General features: G+C 64.2%; 3 protein-coding genes across 5 annotated transcripts in view; 2 read left to right on the forward strand and 1 right to left on the reverse strand.

The window, feature by feature from the left end:
- The window catches only part of WDR6 (WD repeat domain 6), a 4,991-nt gene extending 1,013 nt beyond the window's left edge, over nucleotides 1-3,978 (forward strand). Inside the window, exons 3-7 of the mRNA XM_041462216.1 lie at nucleotides 13-1,606; nucleotides 1,878-1,973; nucleotides 2,169-2,285; nucleotides 2,464-2,582; nucleotides 2,664-3,978. Coding sequence (XP_041318150.1) covers nucleotides 13-1,606; nucleotides 1,878-1,973; nucleotides 2,169-2,285; nucleotides 2,464-2,582; nucleotides 2,664-3,154 — 2,417 coding nt within the window. The 3' untranslated portion in view covers nucleotides 3,155-3,978. The remainder of the gene's footprint in view (nucleotides 1-12; nucleotides 1,607-1,877; nucleotides 1,974-2,168; nucleotides 2,286-2,463; nucleotides 2,583-2,663) is intronic.
- On the reverse strand, nucleotides 3,846-7,993 carry DALRD3 (DALR anticodon binding domain containing 3). 2 transcript variants are annotated; one of them, XM_041461393.1, is made up of 13 exons: nucleotides 7,461-7,957; nucleotides 7,053-7,336; nucleotides 6,698-6,969; nucleotides 6,419-6,477; nucleotides 6,199-6,321; nucleotides 6,004-6,074; nucleotides 5,845-5,903; nucleotides 5,448-5,530; nucleotides 5,231-5,354; nucleotides 5,084-5,142; nucleotides 4,864-4,977; nucleotides 4,574-4,642; nucleotides 3,846-4,436 (listed from the first exon to the last, which is right to left on the reverse strand). In XM_041461393.1, the coding sequence occupies exons 1-13, from the start codon at nucleotides 7,635-7,637 to the stop codon at nucleotides 4,317-4,319; spliced, it is 1,614 nt and encodes a 537-aa protein (XP_041317327.1). In that variant the 5' UTR covers nucleotides 7,638-7,957; the 3' UTR covers nucleotides 3,846-4,316. The 2 variants fall into 2 exon arrangements, with proteins under 2 accessions (XP_041317327.1, XP_041317318.1); XM_041461384.1 differs by having other exon boundaries at nucleotides 6,698-7,993.
- Nucleotides 7,994-11,116: 3,123 nt separating this feature from the next.
- On the forward strand, nucleotides 11,117-12,619 carry NDUFAF3 (NADH:ubiquinone oxidoreductase complex assembly factor 3). 2 transcript variants are annotated; one of them, XM_041461510.1, is made up of 5 exons: nucleotides 11,117-11,336; nucleotides 11,414-11,606; nucleotides 11,684-11,750; nucleotides 11,901-12,001; nucleotides 12,136-12,619. In XM_041461510.1, exons 1-5 carry the CDS (start codon nucleotides 11,239-11,241, stop codon nucleotides 12,226-12,228), a joined length of 552 nt encoding a protein of 183 aa, XP_041317444.1. In that variant the 5' UTR covers nucleotides 11,117-11,238; the 3' UTR covers nucleotides 12,229-12,619. The 2 variants fall into 2 exon arrangements, with proteins under 2 accessions (XP_041317444.1, XP_041317452.1); XM_041461518.1 differs by having other exon boundaries at nucleotides 11,206-11,288.
- The last annotated feature ends 1,184 nt before the right edge of the window (nucleotides 12,620-13,803 follow it).

Here is a 13,803-nt window from a genome sequence, read left to right on the forward strand (position 1 = left end):
GCCCCGCTGGAGGCCGCGTGGCCACGGGCGGCGACGACGGCGGCGTCCGGCTCTGGCAGCCCCGGCGGGAGGCGGTCCCCGCGGTTGCGGCGCTGGGGGCCCAGGAGCGGCCGCGGGCCGTGCTGCTGGTGGGGCCGCGGCGGGTGCTGGTGCTGGACGAGGCGGGCGGGCTGGCGGCGTTCGAGGTGGCTCAGGGGCGCTGGACGCCGGTGCTGCACCCCGCTGCCAGCGGGCCTCGCGCCGTGCTGGCGGCCGCCCCGCTGCACGGATGGGACGAGACGCTCTGCGCCGTGGCCGGCGGCGACGGGCGCCTCCTCCTGTTCGCCTTGAGCCGCCCCGGGGCCGCCGCCAAGCTCACGCTGTTCGAGGGGGCCGTGCACGGGCTGAGCTGGGCTCCCCGTCCTGGGCTGCCCCCCGACACCGCTGCTCCTCTTCTGGCCTCCGGTCCCGACGGGGAGATGCTCTGGCTGGACGTCACCCACCGCCCCGGGCAGGCACCCTGGGTGCAGCTCATGGGTCGGTACCTGTTGCCCCCCTGCAAGCAGCGCTGGCACACCTGTGCCACCTTCTTGCCCCAGGAAAGGCTCCTGGTCTGTGGGGACCGCCGGGGCTCCCTCCTCCTCTTCCCTTGCAGCAGCTCCTCGGGGTGGGCTGCAGAAGGCACCAGCATTGTCAATGGTAGCACTGACCCCGTTGTTGAGGACTCCAGAAATGAGCTGGAACCCTCTTGCTTGTTGCACAAAGGGGCTCTTCCTCTTGAGTCCCCACTGTCAGTGCTCTTTGGACTCCACGGGAAGACAGGAGTTACCTCTGTGACCACCCACAGTGGGTATATTTACAGCACTGGCCGGGATGGTGTCTACCGCCAGCTCCGCCTGCGGGACCAGCAGCTGGAGGTCCTGCAGAAGCACAGGCCCTGCAAAGGGCTGCAATGGATTGAGGAGCTGCGCTTCACATCGGATGGGGACCTGCTTGTGCTGGGCTTTCACGCTGACAACTTCGTGGTGTGGAGCAGCAGGACTGGTGAGAACATCCACTGCATCCCCTGTGGGGGCGGGCACCGCTCCTGGAGCTACTGCAGCAGCCCTTTGGCCGAGGTGTTTGCCTTCATCAAGTCTGGGGATGTGATGCTGTACCACCGTGAGGCCGAGCCCTGCGAGCAGCAAGTGCTGCTGGCATCCCTGCACGGCCGGGAGATCACCTGCGTGCGGCGCCTGGGGGCCCTGGAGGTGCCCGGCCATGCCACCGTTAATGTGTTTGTCACCGGCAGTGAGGACACCACAGCCTGTGTCCTGGTGCTCAGTGAGAGCTCTCGGGCAGCTGTGCCCCTTGCCCGCCTCAGTGACCACATTTCCAGTGTGAGGACGTTGGCATTCGCCATGGGACCTGGAGATGAGGGCTTTGGTGATGAGGGCTTGTCTGCCCTGCTCTTCTCTGCAGGCGGCCGCGCACAGATTGAGTGCTACCGGCTGCTGTGCACTGGGGACACGGTGGCTCAGAGTGCTGTGGCCTGCCAGGTCATCCATGTGGCCTCCCACCGGCTGGACAAGCACTGGGAGAAGAAGAAGAACAGGCACAAGCTTGTCAAGATGGACCCAGAGACAAGGTGATGATCGGAAACTGCCCAAGGCAGGATTAGTAGTGATCAGAGTGTGGGAGGCTGGTGGGAACTGCAGGGGCCTCCACTGGAATACCTGCTCTGTGCAGCTGCAGGTTCAGCTGAGGCCAGCGTGGCTTCATGTGTGATTCCTGGTGTACAGTGCCCTGTGGGTCTCAAGAGGCTTTTGGTGTTAGGGAAGGGCTCAGGGCTGCTCTCCTGGGCCACCCACCTCCATGGGGCCACAGAGGTGTTGGTGAATGTTGTGTCTTTGCTGCAGGTACATGTCCCTGTCAGTTGTGCCTGGGACGAGCACCAAGCAGCTGCCAACACCCTGGAAATTCCTGGCTGCTGCCTGCAGTGATGGATCAGTCCGGTGAGGAGCCATCATGGGGCCTGACAGGGAGAACAGACCTGGTGATAGCAGCAGAGCAGGCTCAGAACAGGAGGCTGCTGTCATGGGATGTGGCCTGCTCTGAGCTGGCCATGAGACAGCGCATGGTGGGAAATGGGGCAGTGGAGCCAGAAGCTCCTACTCTCCCACAGCCAGCTGCCCTCTGCTCCATTACAGGATCTTTGGGCTGCTGGAGGCTGCTCGGAAGTTGGTGCTGGTGGCAGAGTCATTTCACCACCAGCGCTGTGTGCTGAAGGTGGAAGCGTTCCTGCACACATGGGCAGGAGGGGAGAGGTGAGCCCTGAATGCTGGGCTGCAATCGATGGGCTCTGGGGAGAAATGTCTGTCCTTGCAGGGATGGCAGCTCAGCAGGCAGAGGGAAGGGAAAAGTTAAGCCCTGGGGGCTGTTCTGCCACTTCCATGGAACCCCCAGGGCTGCAGCCAGAAACTCCCTGTACACCCCCCATTCTAGGAGGCACCTCCTGTGCAGTGCAGCCACTGATGGCAGCATTGCCTTCTGGGACATCAGTGGCACCATCATGGATGCAGCAGATGCCCTGCACCAAGCAGAGGAAGAGATGCAGCCCCTGGGTGAGTGCTGCTGCCCAGCAGCTCTTCTGCTCCCTCTGACCAAGGTGAGCGTTGCTGTCCTGACCCAGCCTCTTCACCCAGCCCTGGATGCCCCCCTGGTCACCATCATGGCCCACAGCTGCGGAGTGAACAGCCTGCACATCCGCGAGACACCCGAGGGACGGTACCTGGTGGCCAGTGGCAGTGATGATGGCTCCATCCATGTCTGCCTGCTGGAGGTAGCCCTGGGCAGGGGTGAGGCCACGGCAGGGACCTGCCTGCAGGTCCTGGAGCGGGTGTCCAGGCCCTGTGCCCATGCTGCCCATGTGACGGGGATTCGGGTGCTGCGGCCAGACCTGCTGCTCTCTGCCTCAGTGGACCAGCGCCTGACGCTGTGGAAGCTGTGCCCAGGGGAGCTGGTGCCCCTCAGCACCACCTTCTTCCATGTGCCTGACCTAGCCGAGCTGGACTGCTGGGAGGTGTTGGAGGCTGGGGGCGAGCTGCGGTACTACTGCGTGCTCTGTGGGCAGGGCCTGGAGATGCTGTGTGGCACAGCCTCCTCCAAACCTCCTCCACAAGAGGCTCCTCAGTAATGGGGCAGGTGTGTGACACATCCAGGTCCCTGCGTGCATTCAGAGGGCACCCTGCACTTGGGCTCTGCCCATCACTGCGGTCCCTGCCTCCAGCCTGCACACTCATGTGTCTTGTCCTGAGGGGACAAGCATACTTGGCTCCTTTAGGCACATGCCATGGTTGTGGTGCTCAAGGCCAATGGTCTCTGGGAAGAAGGCAGATGTGATCTCTCCTGGACGAGCCTAGGGCTTCCCCATGCAGTAAGGAAGTGGGGCTGTTAGTCCCCACTGCCCAAGAGCAGCTCTTCCTCTGCAAGGTGTGAAGGACCCATGTCAGCTTTCCAGTCTTGGTCTCAGAGAGGAACCTTGCTTAGGAGGGTATTGAGGACATGGCCCAGCCCAGGGAGCTTGAGGAGCAGCAGGAGGCCAGGAAGGGTCAGGGACTGGTGTGACACATGGTGGGCTGCAGCCTTGTGTGTCCACGGACAGAGCCCCGCGTGACAGTCCCGACCCTGCAGAGCTGAGGATAGTGCTGAAATGCACAGGGACACTGATCCTCCACAGCAGCACCCCTGTGGCGTGGGGGTGGCTGCGCTGTCCACAAATAGCACCCCCCTCAGGCCAAGTGGGTTTTTCCTGCATAGCAGCAGGACCCAGGACAGTCGGACCAAAGAAAGGAAGGAAGGACAAACAACCCTGAGGTCAGACACACAGAGGGGTTGTCCAGCAACGAGTGTATTGGGCCCAACTACTGGGGCCTGGCTCAGAGCCCAACAGGAGCCAGGAGCCTCAGGAGCTCCCTGCCAGCACAGAGCACCTTTCAATAAAGTTTTGAGGGAAGTGAAGTTGGCATTTGTCTGTCTTTGTGGTGACTGGTCCCTGCTGCCACCTCCCAAGTACTCCCAGCCCAGCTTCTGGGGTGCCACGGGAGCTCTTTTCCCTTCTACTGGTGTGGATGTGGAGGGGCATCCATGTCCCACACTGGACACAGCTGCAGAGAGCACAGACCAATCCCTAAACACCATGGGCAGGGGAAGCGTCTCCACGGGGCTGAACTTGAACTGTGCCTTGCCTGCCACTGGAGCAGCCCCTTGCCCTGCCAGGAGACTGTGCCCTGTTCTCCCCCCACAACGCGTGGTGTGCAAGTGACTGTCACACCATGGTGCAGCTCTTCAGGGGTGGCTCAGATCTGGCTCAGAGGAGGGAGGTGCAGGGTTGCCAGGGCACTGTGGAACACATCCCTCACTGCTCCCAGCAGCTGGAGGCGAGCAAACATCTGGTCAAAGAGATGAGGGAATGGCTCCTGCAAAGAGAGAGGCAGCTTGGGACAGGGGGCCATCACACTCCTGGCACCATTCCCCACATGGCTGCCCCCCAAGAGCAGTGCAGCCCAAAAGGACTGCAGGGCCACAAGGCTGCAGGCGGGGACACCTAACTCACCCCAAGGATGTGCACTCGGTTGTAGTAGGAGCTGAAATCCATGCTGAGCTGGATCAGGAACTTGCACACCTACAAGGCAGAGACAGTCTCATGGCACAGTGAATTCTGGCTGGTCTTGGGCCCTCACCCACCCCAAGCACAGCAGGAACTGCCCCAGGGGCATTGCCATCCATTCTCTCAGCATGTCCCTATGTTGCTCACTGATGGGCAGCATCTGCTGGCATGGAGCTTTGCCCTGGGCTGGGACTGCTGGAGCAGCATCCATGGACGCTATAGCACCTGGCACTTACTGTCTCTGTGTTGGCAGTGATCCGGATCCCCTTGGAGGGTGCGGGCAGCTGTGCTGCCTGCTGCAGGACTTCAGGGAAGGGCAGGAGATAGTTGAAGAGCAGGAGCCATTCACCCTGTGAAGGGATTACATGTCTAAATGTCAGATCCTCCTGGGCCAGTAGCATCCATCACCAGAGCCGAGGGTGCACAGATCCCCCCATTCCTCGTCTCAGCACTCACCTCTTCTCGGAGGCAGGAGAAGTTCAGTTCAGACACTGGTGGCAGAGGTGGGTATGTGCCTGGAAAGCAGGGAGACTGTTGTGCCCAAAGAAGCCCCTGTGGCTCCAGAAGTGGCTGTCAGAGGAGGGTGGTGGGGCTGGTGCTCACCCCGCTCCACAGCCTGCTGGAAGGTGCTGAAGAGCGTGGCCAGTCGGGCACAGTTGTACATCACAAAGGCACCACTCTTCGTTCCCTTTGTGGAGATGCTGCTGTTCTCCAGGTCCAGGGTGATCTGAGGGCAGGGAGAAGTCACAGTCCAGGCTGCTCAGCACTCCACTCTTCCCACAACCTTCCAGTCCTGGCTCCATGCAAGCTGCTGTCCTACCTGACTCCGGTGAGCAGTGCTCAGCATCTCAAACCTGATGGCAGCCACTGTCAGGGTATCAATCACCTCTGTCCAGGCCTCATCTGTGCAGAAGACAGGTGCCATCAGGCACAGCTTGCTCCATTCCCATGTACTGATACCCCCAGCACCCAGGCAGGACACCCCTGCCAGGACCAGGCAGTAGCTGAGGACCAGCACACCACCAGCCCTGGCTCCCATCGGAAGGAGTTGCTCTGTGCCGGTGCCCTGGATGTTTAGATGTCTTCCCAAAGCAAGGGCGACACCTGGCTCAATCCTGGAGGGGAGAAGGAGCACCCTGTAGGTGCAGCCCCCCTGGCTGTGGACTCATGGGAGCAATGAAGATGGGATGGAGCATGCATGGAGCCCCAGCTCTCACCTTGTGCAAGCTCCCCATACTTTATCACGGAGGCTTCGTACATCTGGTGCTTTCGGAGCCTGGGAGAAACACAGACAGAGCCAGCTGCTGTGGGCAGAGCTGGCCCACAGGGAGCCTCAGCAGCAGAGAAAGCAGCAGGTGCCTTGCACAGCAACTTACTGGAAGTACTGGTCTGCCCCAATGGGTGATGAGGGGTTGGTCACCTTCACTGGCCCACAGACAAGATGTTTCTGAAAGACAGAGAGGCTGAGGCTGGGAACTGACTGAAATCCAGCCCTGTTCTAAACCTAGTCATGAGCCAAGGATGGATGCTGGGGGCCACACTGAGAAGGGCCAGAGGTTGCTCTTGCTCACCTGCAAAGCTGTGTGGGCTCCCGGATCCAAAATCCTCCAGAGCACATCCAGCTGCTGCTGCTGGAATTCCTCCTCACAGTTCACCACGTGCACGATGCTGCAGCAACTGCTCTGGCCTTTGGCCTGCAGCAGAGCACAACAGGGAGCTCAATCCTATAGCCTGGCAGAAGGAAAGGACACTTGGGAAGAGAGAGGCGGGCAGTGCTGTAGGGTCACTCACTGGGCACTGCAGAACAGCTTCCTGCAGCTCAGCCAAGCACTGCAGTGTCCTCTCTGTCACTGAAAGAAGGAGGGACACACAACAGGACATGGGGTTCTCCACCCCCCACCATAGAGTCTGCCCCAGGCTCAAACCAGACTGAAGGGGAGCAAGAGGGGCAAGCCATTTGTGTCCATCACCCCACCTTATTTTTGTTAAAAACAGCTGAAGGAAACAGGCCTATGTGCACCCATTCCACCCTCACCGCCACACCGGAGCTGCTGTACACGTGAGGCTCACCGAGAAGCACATCTAGATTGGGGTCGTAGCCCAACAAGCCCTGCTGCTCCACGAAGCTCTTCAGGTGCACCTTACAGATGCCACCCTGGGCTGTGCCTGGCCCCTGCTCACAGATTGAGGCACAGGGGCACCGGCCCAGCGCTGCCTTCAGGGCCGAGATGGCCTCAGCGAGGGACGAGCCAGCGGAGCCGGAGGGCCAGCAGATGCGGAGCTGCCGCAGCACGTCCCAGCTGCTCTCCTCGCTGAGGGCAGGCACCAGGCGGACGTCGACCCTGCGAGAGAGGGCGAGGCAGGCGCTGGGAGCGGCGGGCCCTGCGGCGCGGGGCCGGGAGCAGGACGGGCCGGGGGCACTCACCCCTGTGCGCGCAGCAGCTGGGCCAGGTGCTCGGCCAGCAGGACGGAGCGGAGGTGGCGGGGCCGCAGGGCGGCGGGGCCGCGCAGGGCCGGGCAGTGCAGCACCACGCAGCCCGCCCGCGCCGCGGGGAGGGCCGGGCCGGGCGGAGGCCGCAGCAGGCGCTGGAAGGCCTCGGGGCGGTGCACCTGCACCGCCAGCCCCGCCGGCGTCTGCCGGCAGTCCCGCAGCGGCAGCACCGCCGGGCCCCGCAGCGACCGCACCGCCGACACGGCCTCGGGGGGCACCTGCGGGCGGAGGGCGAGGAGGGGTCCGGGCTGCACGTGCAGAGGCAGCTCCAGCCCCGCCGCCATCAAACAGCTCCCGCAAATCCCGCTCCCGACCCAGCCCTGCCCCCGCAGCGCGGCCTACCTGCCCGCCGGGAAAGGCGGCGCTCAGCGCGGCCCGCGGCGCCAGGAAATCCCGGTGGCGCAGGTTGCGGGCGCCGTTCTCCTTCACCCAGAGCGCGGCGGGCCGCCCCAGGGCCCCGTTCAGCGCCCGCAGCGTCGCCGCCACCCCCGGGCGGCCCTCGCTCATCTCGTCGCCCATCGCGCGCTTCCGCCACCGCGACCGGAAGTGACGTCACGCATCTCCCAGGGTGCCGCCATGTTGCGTGCGGCCATCTTGGTCACGGGCGCGTTGGCCGGGCAGGGCGGCCATCTTGGGGGGACGGGCGCAGAGACACCATGGTGGGTGTGGCGGGCAGCGGGCGCCGCCATGATGGGTGTGTCAGGTCAGGACCAAAGGACTGCGACCAGGCACCCCGAATGGCCCGAGAGGGTCTCAGTCCCGCTCAGCCTCACCCCAGCGGGGCCATGGTGTCATCCTGAGGTGTGTAGGCACTTGCTCTTCTCCAAAACTGGGAAGCCCAGACCTAAAACCCTCAGGAACCGAGTGGGAGCAGGAGCCAGAGGCCGTGCCGGGGTCAGAGAGGCCTGGGCAGGAACGTCTCCAAAACTGGGAAGCCCAGACCTAAAACCCTCAGGAACCGAGTGGGAGTCAGAGAGGCCTGGGCAGGAACAGGCTGCCCGGGGCAGGGAGTGCAGCGCAGCCGTGGGCATGGCCCAGCCCAGAGCACAGCCTAGCGGTGTCTGGGCTGTCAGGGACAACAAGGGGCCCTAGGAGCAGGTCCAGCAGCCTGAACTGTGCTGGGAAGGGAGCTTGGGATGGGCTGGAGTGTGTGAGGCAGACCTGAGCTGTGGGCATGGTGGCACTGGCAGACCCCGGCTGGCCAGTCCAGCTGTCCACCATGAGCCCCAGGGCCTGGCTGGGCTGTGACACGATGGCAGAGGAACACCAGCAGCACCCACGTGCCTGCAGCATGGCCTCTGCGTGGCACAGAGATGAGCAGCTGTGGGTGCACACCCTGCGATGTTCTCTGGGCCTGCCCCAGTGGGCTGCTCTCCTGTCCAGCACATGAGCAGTATCCTGCTTATCGGCCCCAGGAAGAAGGAAATGGAAGCGATTAGATCACGCCATCATGGTCTTGATTACATCTGCAGAGATGAGCTGCTCCACAGCGATGGTTCGAGCGCAGACCTGACAGAGAGCTCACACTGCTAGCCAGCTCCCTGACAAGAGTGCCAGGCTGCTGAACTGGGGACAGGGCAAGGGCTCAGCACACCCCCAGCCCCACGGCACCAAGCCTGACTGACGGGGAGCAGGAAGCGCCAAACCCCACCACAGCTCGGAGCTAGGGACCTCCCTTTCTACCATGCCTTCCCTTTCTACCGTGCCCTTCCTGCCCTCCCCGTTAAGGCAGGTGGAGGGGTGGGGAGAAAGGAAGGAGCTCTGCCCGCAGGGCCCAAACCGGTTCCTCCAGGGCTTGTGTGCATGGGGGAAAAGGGGGGGGAGCAGGGTGAGGGCAGATCCTGCTGCATGGGCTCTTCCAGGAATGCAACAATTGGCTTTGGGGCTCCTCAGGCAGGTCTGGAGCCCCAGGGCTGCAGCCCACAGCCAGTGAGAATCTGCAGCCCCAGGGCAGGAGTGAGAACAGGTCCCCCAGCCGTGCCATGGTGGATGCTCCCTGCACCACCCACAGCCAAGAGGTGATCTGAGAATCGCTGCTCACACCAGACCAACTGCTGACTGTCCGCAGGGCAGGAGCTGCCCAGAACCCCTGCCCGGCCAGGGGGACTTGCTGGACCTTGTGTCCACTCAAGGTGGGTCCAGGCTGGATCCATCCACATCCCCAGAGCGTCCCGCAGGCCGCCCACGTGGGCCTGGCAGCGCAGTGGCCTGGGGAGGGCTCTCGGAGGCGCCGAAAGAGCTCTGGAAAGACACGACATCCCCGATGGCTCTCTGGCTGCTGGCTCAGCGGGAGTGATCGTGTCATTCCAAAGCCATCTCTCTCCAGGGGCTGGATCCTGTCCACCCTTGCAGGCACTGGGGTGCTGCAAGGGCCAGGAGAGCCGGCATGGGCAGGAAGTTTGGCAGTATCACATTGCCTGCGCCACCGTGGTGCAGGGGACCACATCCACCCTGCGGCCAAGCAGCCGTGCTCCCCGTACTCTCCCAGGAAGCCAGCTGCTATTTTTAGCTGTTAGCTGTTTTTTAGCACAAGAAATGGAAGAGCCCCCAGCCCGGTGCAGGGGCTGAGCCACGAGGCTGGGCACCGGCGATCCCCCGTTCCGACACCACCCGTTTCCAGAGTGGCCCCGGCAGGGGTTGCAGTGGGACACGCGGCTCTTGCCCAGCACAGGGGGGTGGGCAGGGGTGGGGGGCGTGTGGGGCGAGGCGGTGGCGGGAGCGCGGGTAACGAAACCCCAGGGCAGCTGGGCACAGCGGGGACAGCTGCTTTTGGGATTCCGTTGCCCGCGCTGGCGCCGCGGAGGGATGGGCACGGGCACCACGGCCATGCCACCCCGAGCCTGGGGCAGACGGTGGGCCAAGAGGGGAGAGGGCGACTTACCGGCGGGGAGCGGGGCGGAGATGAGTGGCAGCCGCTGCCGGGCCGTTGTGATCGGGGGTGCCGGCAGAGACCGGGTTGTGCTGCCGGCTCCCCCCGCGCCGCGGGCCGGGTGCCAAGGGGAGGGCGGCACGGCCGAGCCAAAAGGAAACTGCTCCGAACAAAGCCCCGGTGGGGCTGGAGCAACTGGTGCCAGCCCATCAGCCCCCGACGGGGCCCGGAAACACGAGCCGTCCCCGAGGGAGGGCACCTGCCCCGGCACCTGCGCCTAGAGGCGGCACGGCCCCGCCGCTGCCAGCGCCTCCAGCCCCCGCCCCGGCGAGGAGCCCTCGGCGACGCCAGGGGGGGAATTCAAACCTCGTGGGGAACCCCACCGGCCCCATGCGGAGCTCTCGCGGTGTTGCCCGGGGATCCCAGGGACCCTGCGCTGGCCAAGGCTGCCGGCTGTGGGAATTCCTGATGACTCCGGCGCGGCACGGTGGCGGGAAATGCTCCGGCGCCACTGCCAGGGAGCTTCCCGGTGGCCCCCGCAGTCAGGCTACGGCTGGCCCCGGGGGGTGACACAGGTCGGGGACGTGGGTCCCTGTCCCAGGGCACCTCCGAGCCCGCAGTGCCACCGGCCTCACCGTGCGCGGCAGGAGGAAGGGGAGGGTGCAGCGGAAGGTCCCGCCGGCGGCTCCGGGGGTTCAGCCCCGACTGGCAACAGCCGCCCGCAGTGGGGCACTCGGGGAACCGGGGCGCCGTGACCAGCCTGGGGCAGCCCTGCGGCACCAGCGGGGCCGGGCCAGGAGCGCAGCCGAGACCCGGGCCCGCTCCCTCCCGCCCGGGGAGCCGCCCGCTCCCCTCTCACCTCCGGCCCCGCAGCTTTCGGCACAGCAGCCCGGGCCGGTCCGCAGCCCCTCCCGGCGGCGGGGCCGGGGCGGCGGGGCCGGGGAGGCTCCAGCGGGACACCCCGCACCCCGCTCTCGCCGTGCGGTTCCCGCCCCGCCACCGGCCGCTTTCGGTTTCGCTCCGGCGCCCACCTGGGCTCTGCAGGTCGGGGCGCGCCCGGGCCCGGAGGCAGCGGGTGTTATAGTGTCGCTGCCCTCCTGTGCCTCAGGACCCCGGGCGGGGGGACCCCGAGGGCTCCCCGGGAGCCCCGCTCCGATCCCGCTCCCCCGGTGGCGCTGTCCCGACCCCGGCCGCCGGGGGGCGGTAGCGGCGGGGGCGGGGCCGCCCGGCGGTTCCGGCGGTGTCGCGGCCATGGCGGCGCTGCGGCGGCTCGTGCCGGCGGTGGGGCGGGCGGCGGGCAGGGACCGGCACCGGCAACCGGCACCGCGGCTGCTCTGCGACCGGGGGAGGTGCCTGTAGGATGCAGTAGGGTGTCCGGGAGGTGTCCGTGGGTCCCCCGTGTCCCAGCTGCTCACTCTCCCCGCAGAGCGCCGTTCCGGAGTCACCGGCTCACTCCGGCGGATGATGAGATGTACCAGCGGACGCGGGTGATGATGCTGGAGCCGGAGTCCCCCAACATCATGTTCATCGAGGGCTACAGCACCCGCGGCTTCACCATCAGCGGAGACCTGGTGGTGGGGCCCTGCGCCGTCCTGCCCCGCAGCATCCTCCAGTGGAACGTGAGTGCCGGCCGGGGCTGCCGGTCGCCACCGCGCGCCGGGGGCCGCTCCCCTCAGCGCCCGCCGTGTCCCCGCAGGTTGGCTCCCACCGGGACATCTCGCTCGAGAGTCTGTCGCTGTTCCGGCTGCTGGAGCCCCAGATAGGTACGCGGGGCAGGAGGGGCGCGGGCGGCCCCCCCTTCGGGCTCCGGTCGGGGTGGCTGTGCGGGAGCCATTGGTGCCCGCAGGAAGGGCCGCTCTGGCCGAGGCAGCTCGGATGCTGCCCTGCCCACCCTTGTCTTGCCCTGCTTGCAGAGATCCTGGTGCTGGGCACAGGGGACAGAGTGGAGCGGCTCCACCCTACCACGATGAAGCAGATGCGGGAGTGCGGGATTGCTGTGGAGGTGCAGGACACGGTAAGGGTGAGCACAGGGAGCACCCCACTGAGAGGGAGGGAAGGAGGGAGGGAGGGGGTCATGTGCCATGTGGGGAAGGGCCAAGTCTCCTTTCTGAAGGCCGGAGCTTCACTCACTCCCTTTTCTATTCACAGGCGAATGCATGTGCAACCTTCAACTTCCTAATGAATGAAAGGCGTGTGGTGGCTGCTGGGCTCATCCCCCCGCGGGGCACCTACGGGGTGTAGGCGCTGCCTGCCATGCCCGTGGGCTGGGCGGTTCTTCCCTGCCTGTCTGAAGCCCCTGAGCGTCACTGCTCCCAACTGAGAAACCGTGAACTGTGGAGCTGTCAGCTCAGCCCTCTGCACACAGGAGGGCTGTGAAATACACGGGCTTAGCTCTTCCCTGCAGTGCCTGGCTTCTTGGCCTCCCTGCCCAGTCTGGGCTGGAGACTGTGGGGCACAGCACAAGGCTTTGCTGGCAGCACTGCTCCCACAGCCCTGCCAAGGTCATGCCCCACAACTTGGCAGCAAGAAGCCTCGTCTGAGGGTGGGTGAGGGCTGGTGGGGTGAGCTGTACATCCCCAGGCACATCTGGAGCTCCACGAGGAAAATATAAGTAAATGGGAAGTACAAGAAATTGTGTGGTGGTTAATGCACAACGCATTGAGGCTGTAACAAATGGAGGGGGCATGTGGCTCACCTTGGGCACTGGGCAGCATGTGTGGTGGTGGGATGCCATGTGCCAGCACCTTCCCAAGCACAGCCAGCAGCAGCAGCTAGTGTGTCCCAGCTGGTGCTGGCCTGGCTTGGGCTCTTTGGTGGAGCTTTGTACCACCCCAGCACGGATGTCCCTTGGGCAGTGTTGGTCCAAGGGTGCTGCATCCCCTTTCACTGAAGGCTCAAGCTCCAGCAGGAAAGGGTCCCTGTCCTGAACAGGATGGTTCATAGTTGGGGATGTCACCCCTGGGGAAGAGAGTACATGTACCTAATGGCAGCCTCATGCCCTGAACTCTGCCACCTTGGCAAGCAAAGGCAGGGGACACAGCTGCAAGGTTAGGGTGGCTTTGCTTAGCAAGTGTCTTAATGATTGTGTGACACCGACACCGTGGCACTGTAGTCCAGGCTCTGGTTTTAGTGTATAAATCAAATTTGACATCCCCACACCACTGATGGTAAACACACTTTTCAGCAGGAGTGATGTGTGGGACATAACTGAAACAGGGGTAAAATACTTTTTTGGCTCCTGGCACTGCAAGCACAGGTAAACCTGCCAAGCCAGGGAAGGTTGCACTGCTCAGGCCTGCAGAAGTGCAGACCAGCTCCTTTAGAACTTTGAGCCCCTCCCAGTGCACTGCCCACCTTCCAGCAAACAACTGCTCTGTTGGAGCCTGGGCAGGTTATCCACAGTGAGCAGCCCAAGGGGGTGCAGCCACTGGGCCTGGAAGTGTGGCAACTACAAGAGGTTTAGGGGAAGAACACAGCAGCTGGACCAGGAACAGGGGCCTGCAGCATCCTGGCTGCTGCCACAGCTGGGTTGGGCAGCTCCCAGCAGGAGAAAATGGCAATGTAAAACCGTTTCGTTTCTTACCCAGCAGTCCAGCCCTTGTTTTCTGCTCTCAGGAAGGGTTTTTAAAGAAGCCACACTGTGTTACCCACTCAGCCCTGTCTGAGGGCTCTCCCCTCCCTGTTGCCCTCCAGATGCACAGAGTCCCTTCTTCCCTTCTGGGGTTATCAGCTGCCTCTGACAGTGTGGGAAACAAGGGACAGAGCCAAGGATGGAGCCAGGGAGGTAAAGAAGAGGGGCTCCGGGCTGACACCAAC

The sequence above is a fragment of the Pyrgilauda ruficollis genome, unplaced genomic scaffold, assembly GCF_017590135.1.
Source record: "Pyrgilauda ruficollis isolate IOZ18807 unplaced genomic scaffold, ASM1759013v1 scaffold10, whole genome shotgun sequence".
Taxonomy (NCBI): domain Eukaryota; kingdom Metazoa; phylum Chordata; class Aves; order Passeriformes; family Passeridae; genus Pyrgilauda; species Pyrgilauda ruficollis.

Bases quoted from the DNA above. Each gene is read 5' to 3' on its own strand.
- NDUFAF3 (XM_041461510.1), top strand. From the start codon at position 11,239: ATGGCGGCGCTGCGGCGGCTCGTGCCGGCGGTGGGGCGGGCGGCGGGC. The intron at 11,607-11,683 runs GTGAGTGCCGGC...GTGTCCCCGCAG, and splicing joins GCAGCATCCTCCAGTGGAAC to GTTGGCTCCCACCGGGACAT. The intron at 11,751-11,900 runs GTACGCGGGGCA...CCCTGCTTGCAG, and splicing joins GCTGCTGGAGCCCCAGATAG to AGATCCTGGTGCTGGGCACA.
- DALRD3 (XM_041461384.1), bottom strand. From the start codon at position 7,637: ATGGGCGACGAGATGAGCGAGGGCCGCCCGGGGGTGGCGGCGACGCTG. The intron at 6,478-6,697 runs GTGAGCCTCACG...TCCTTCTTTCAG, and splicing joins CAATCTAGATGTGCTTCTCG to TGACAGAGAGGACACTGCAG. The intron at 5,531-5,844 runs GTGAGAGCTGGG...TCTTCTGCACAG, and splicing joins GTATGGGGAGCTTGCACAAG to ATGAGGCCTGGACAGAGGTG.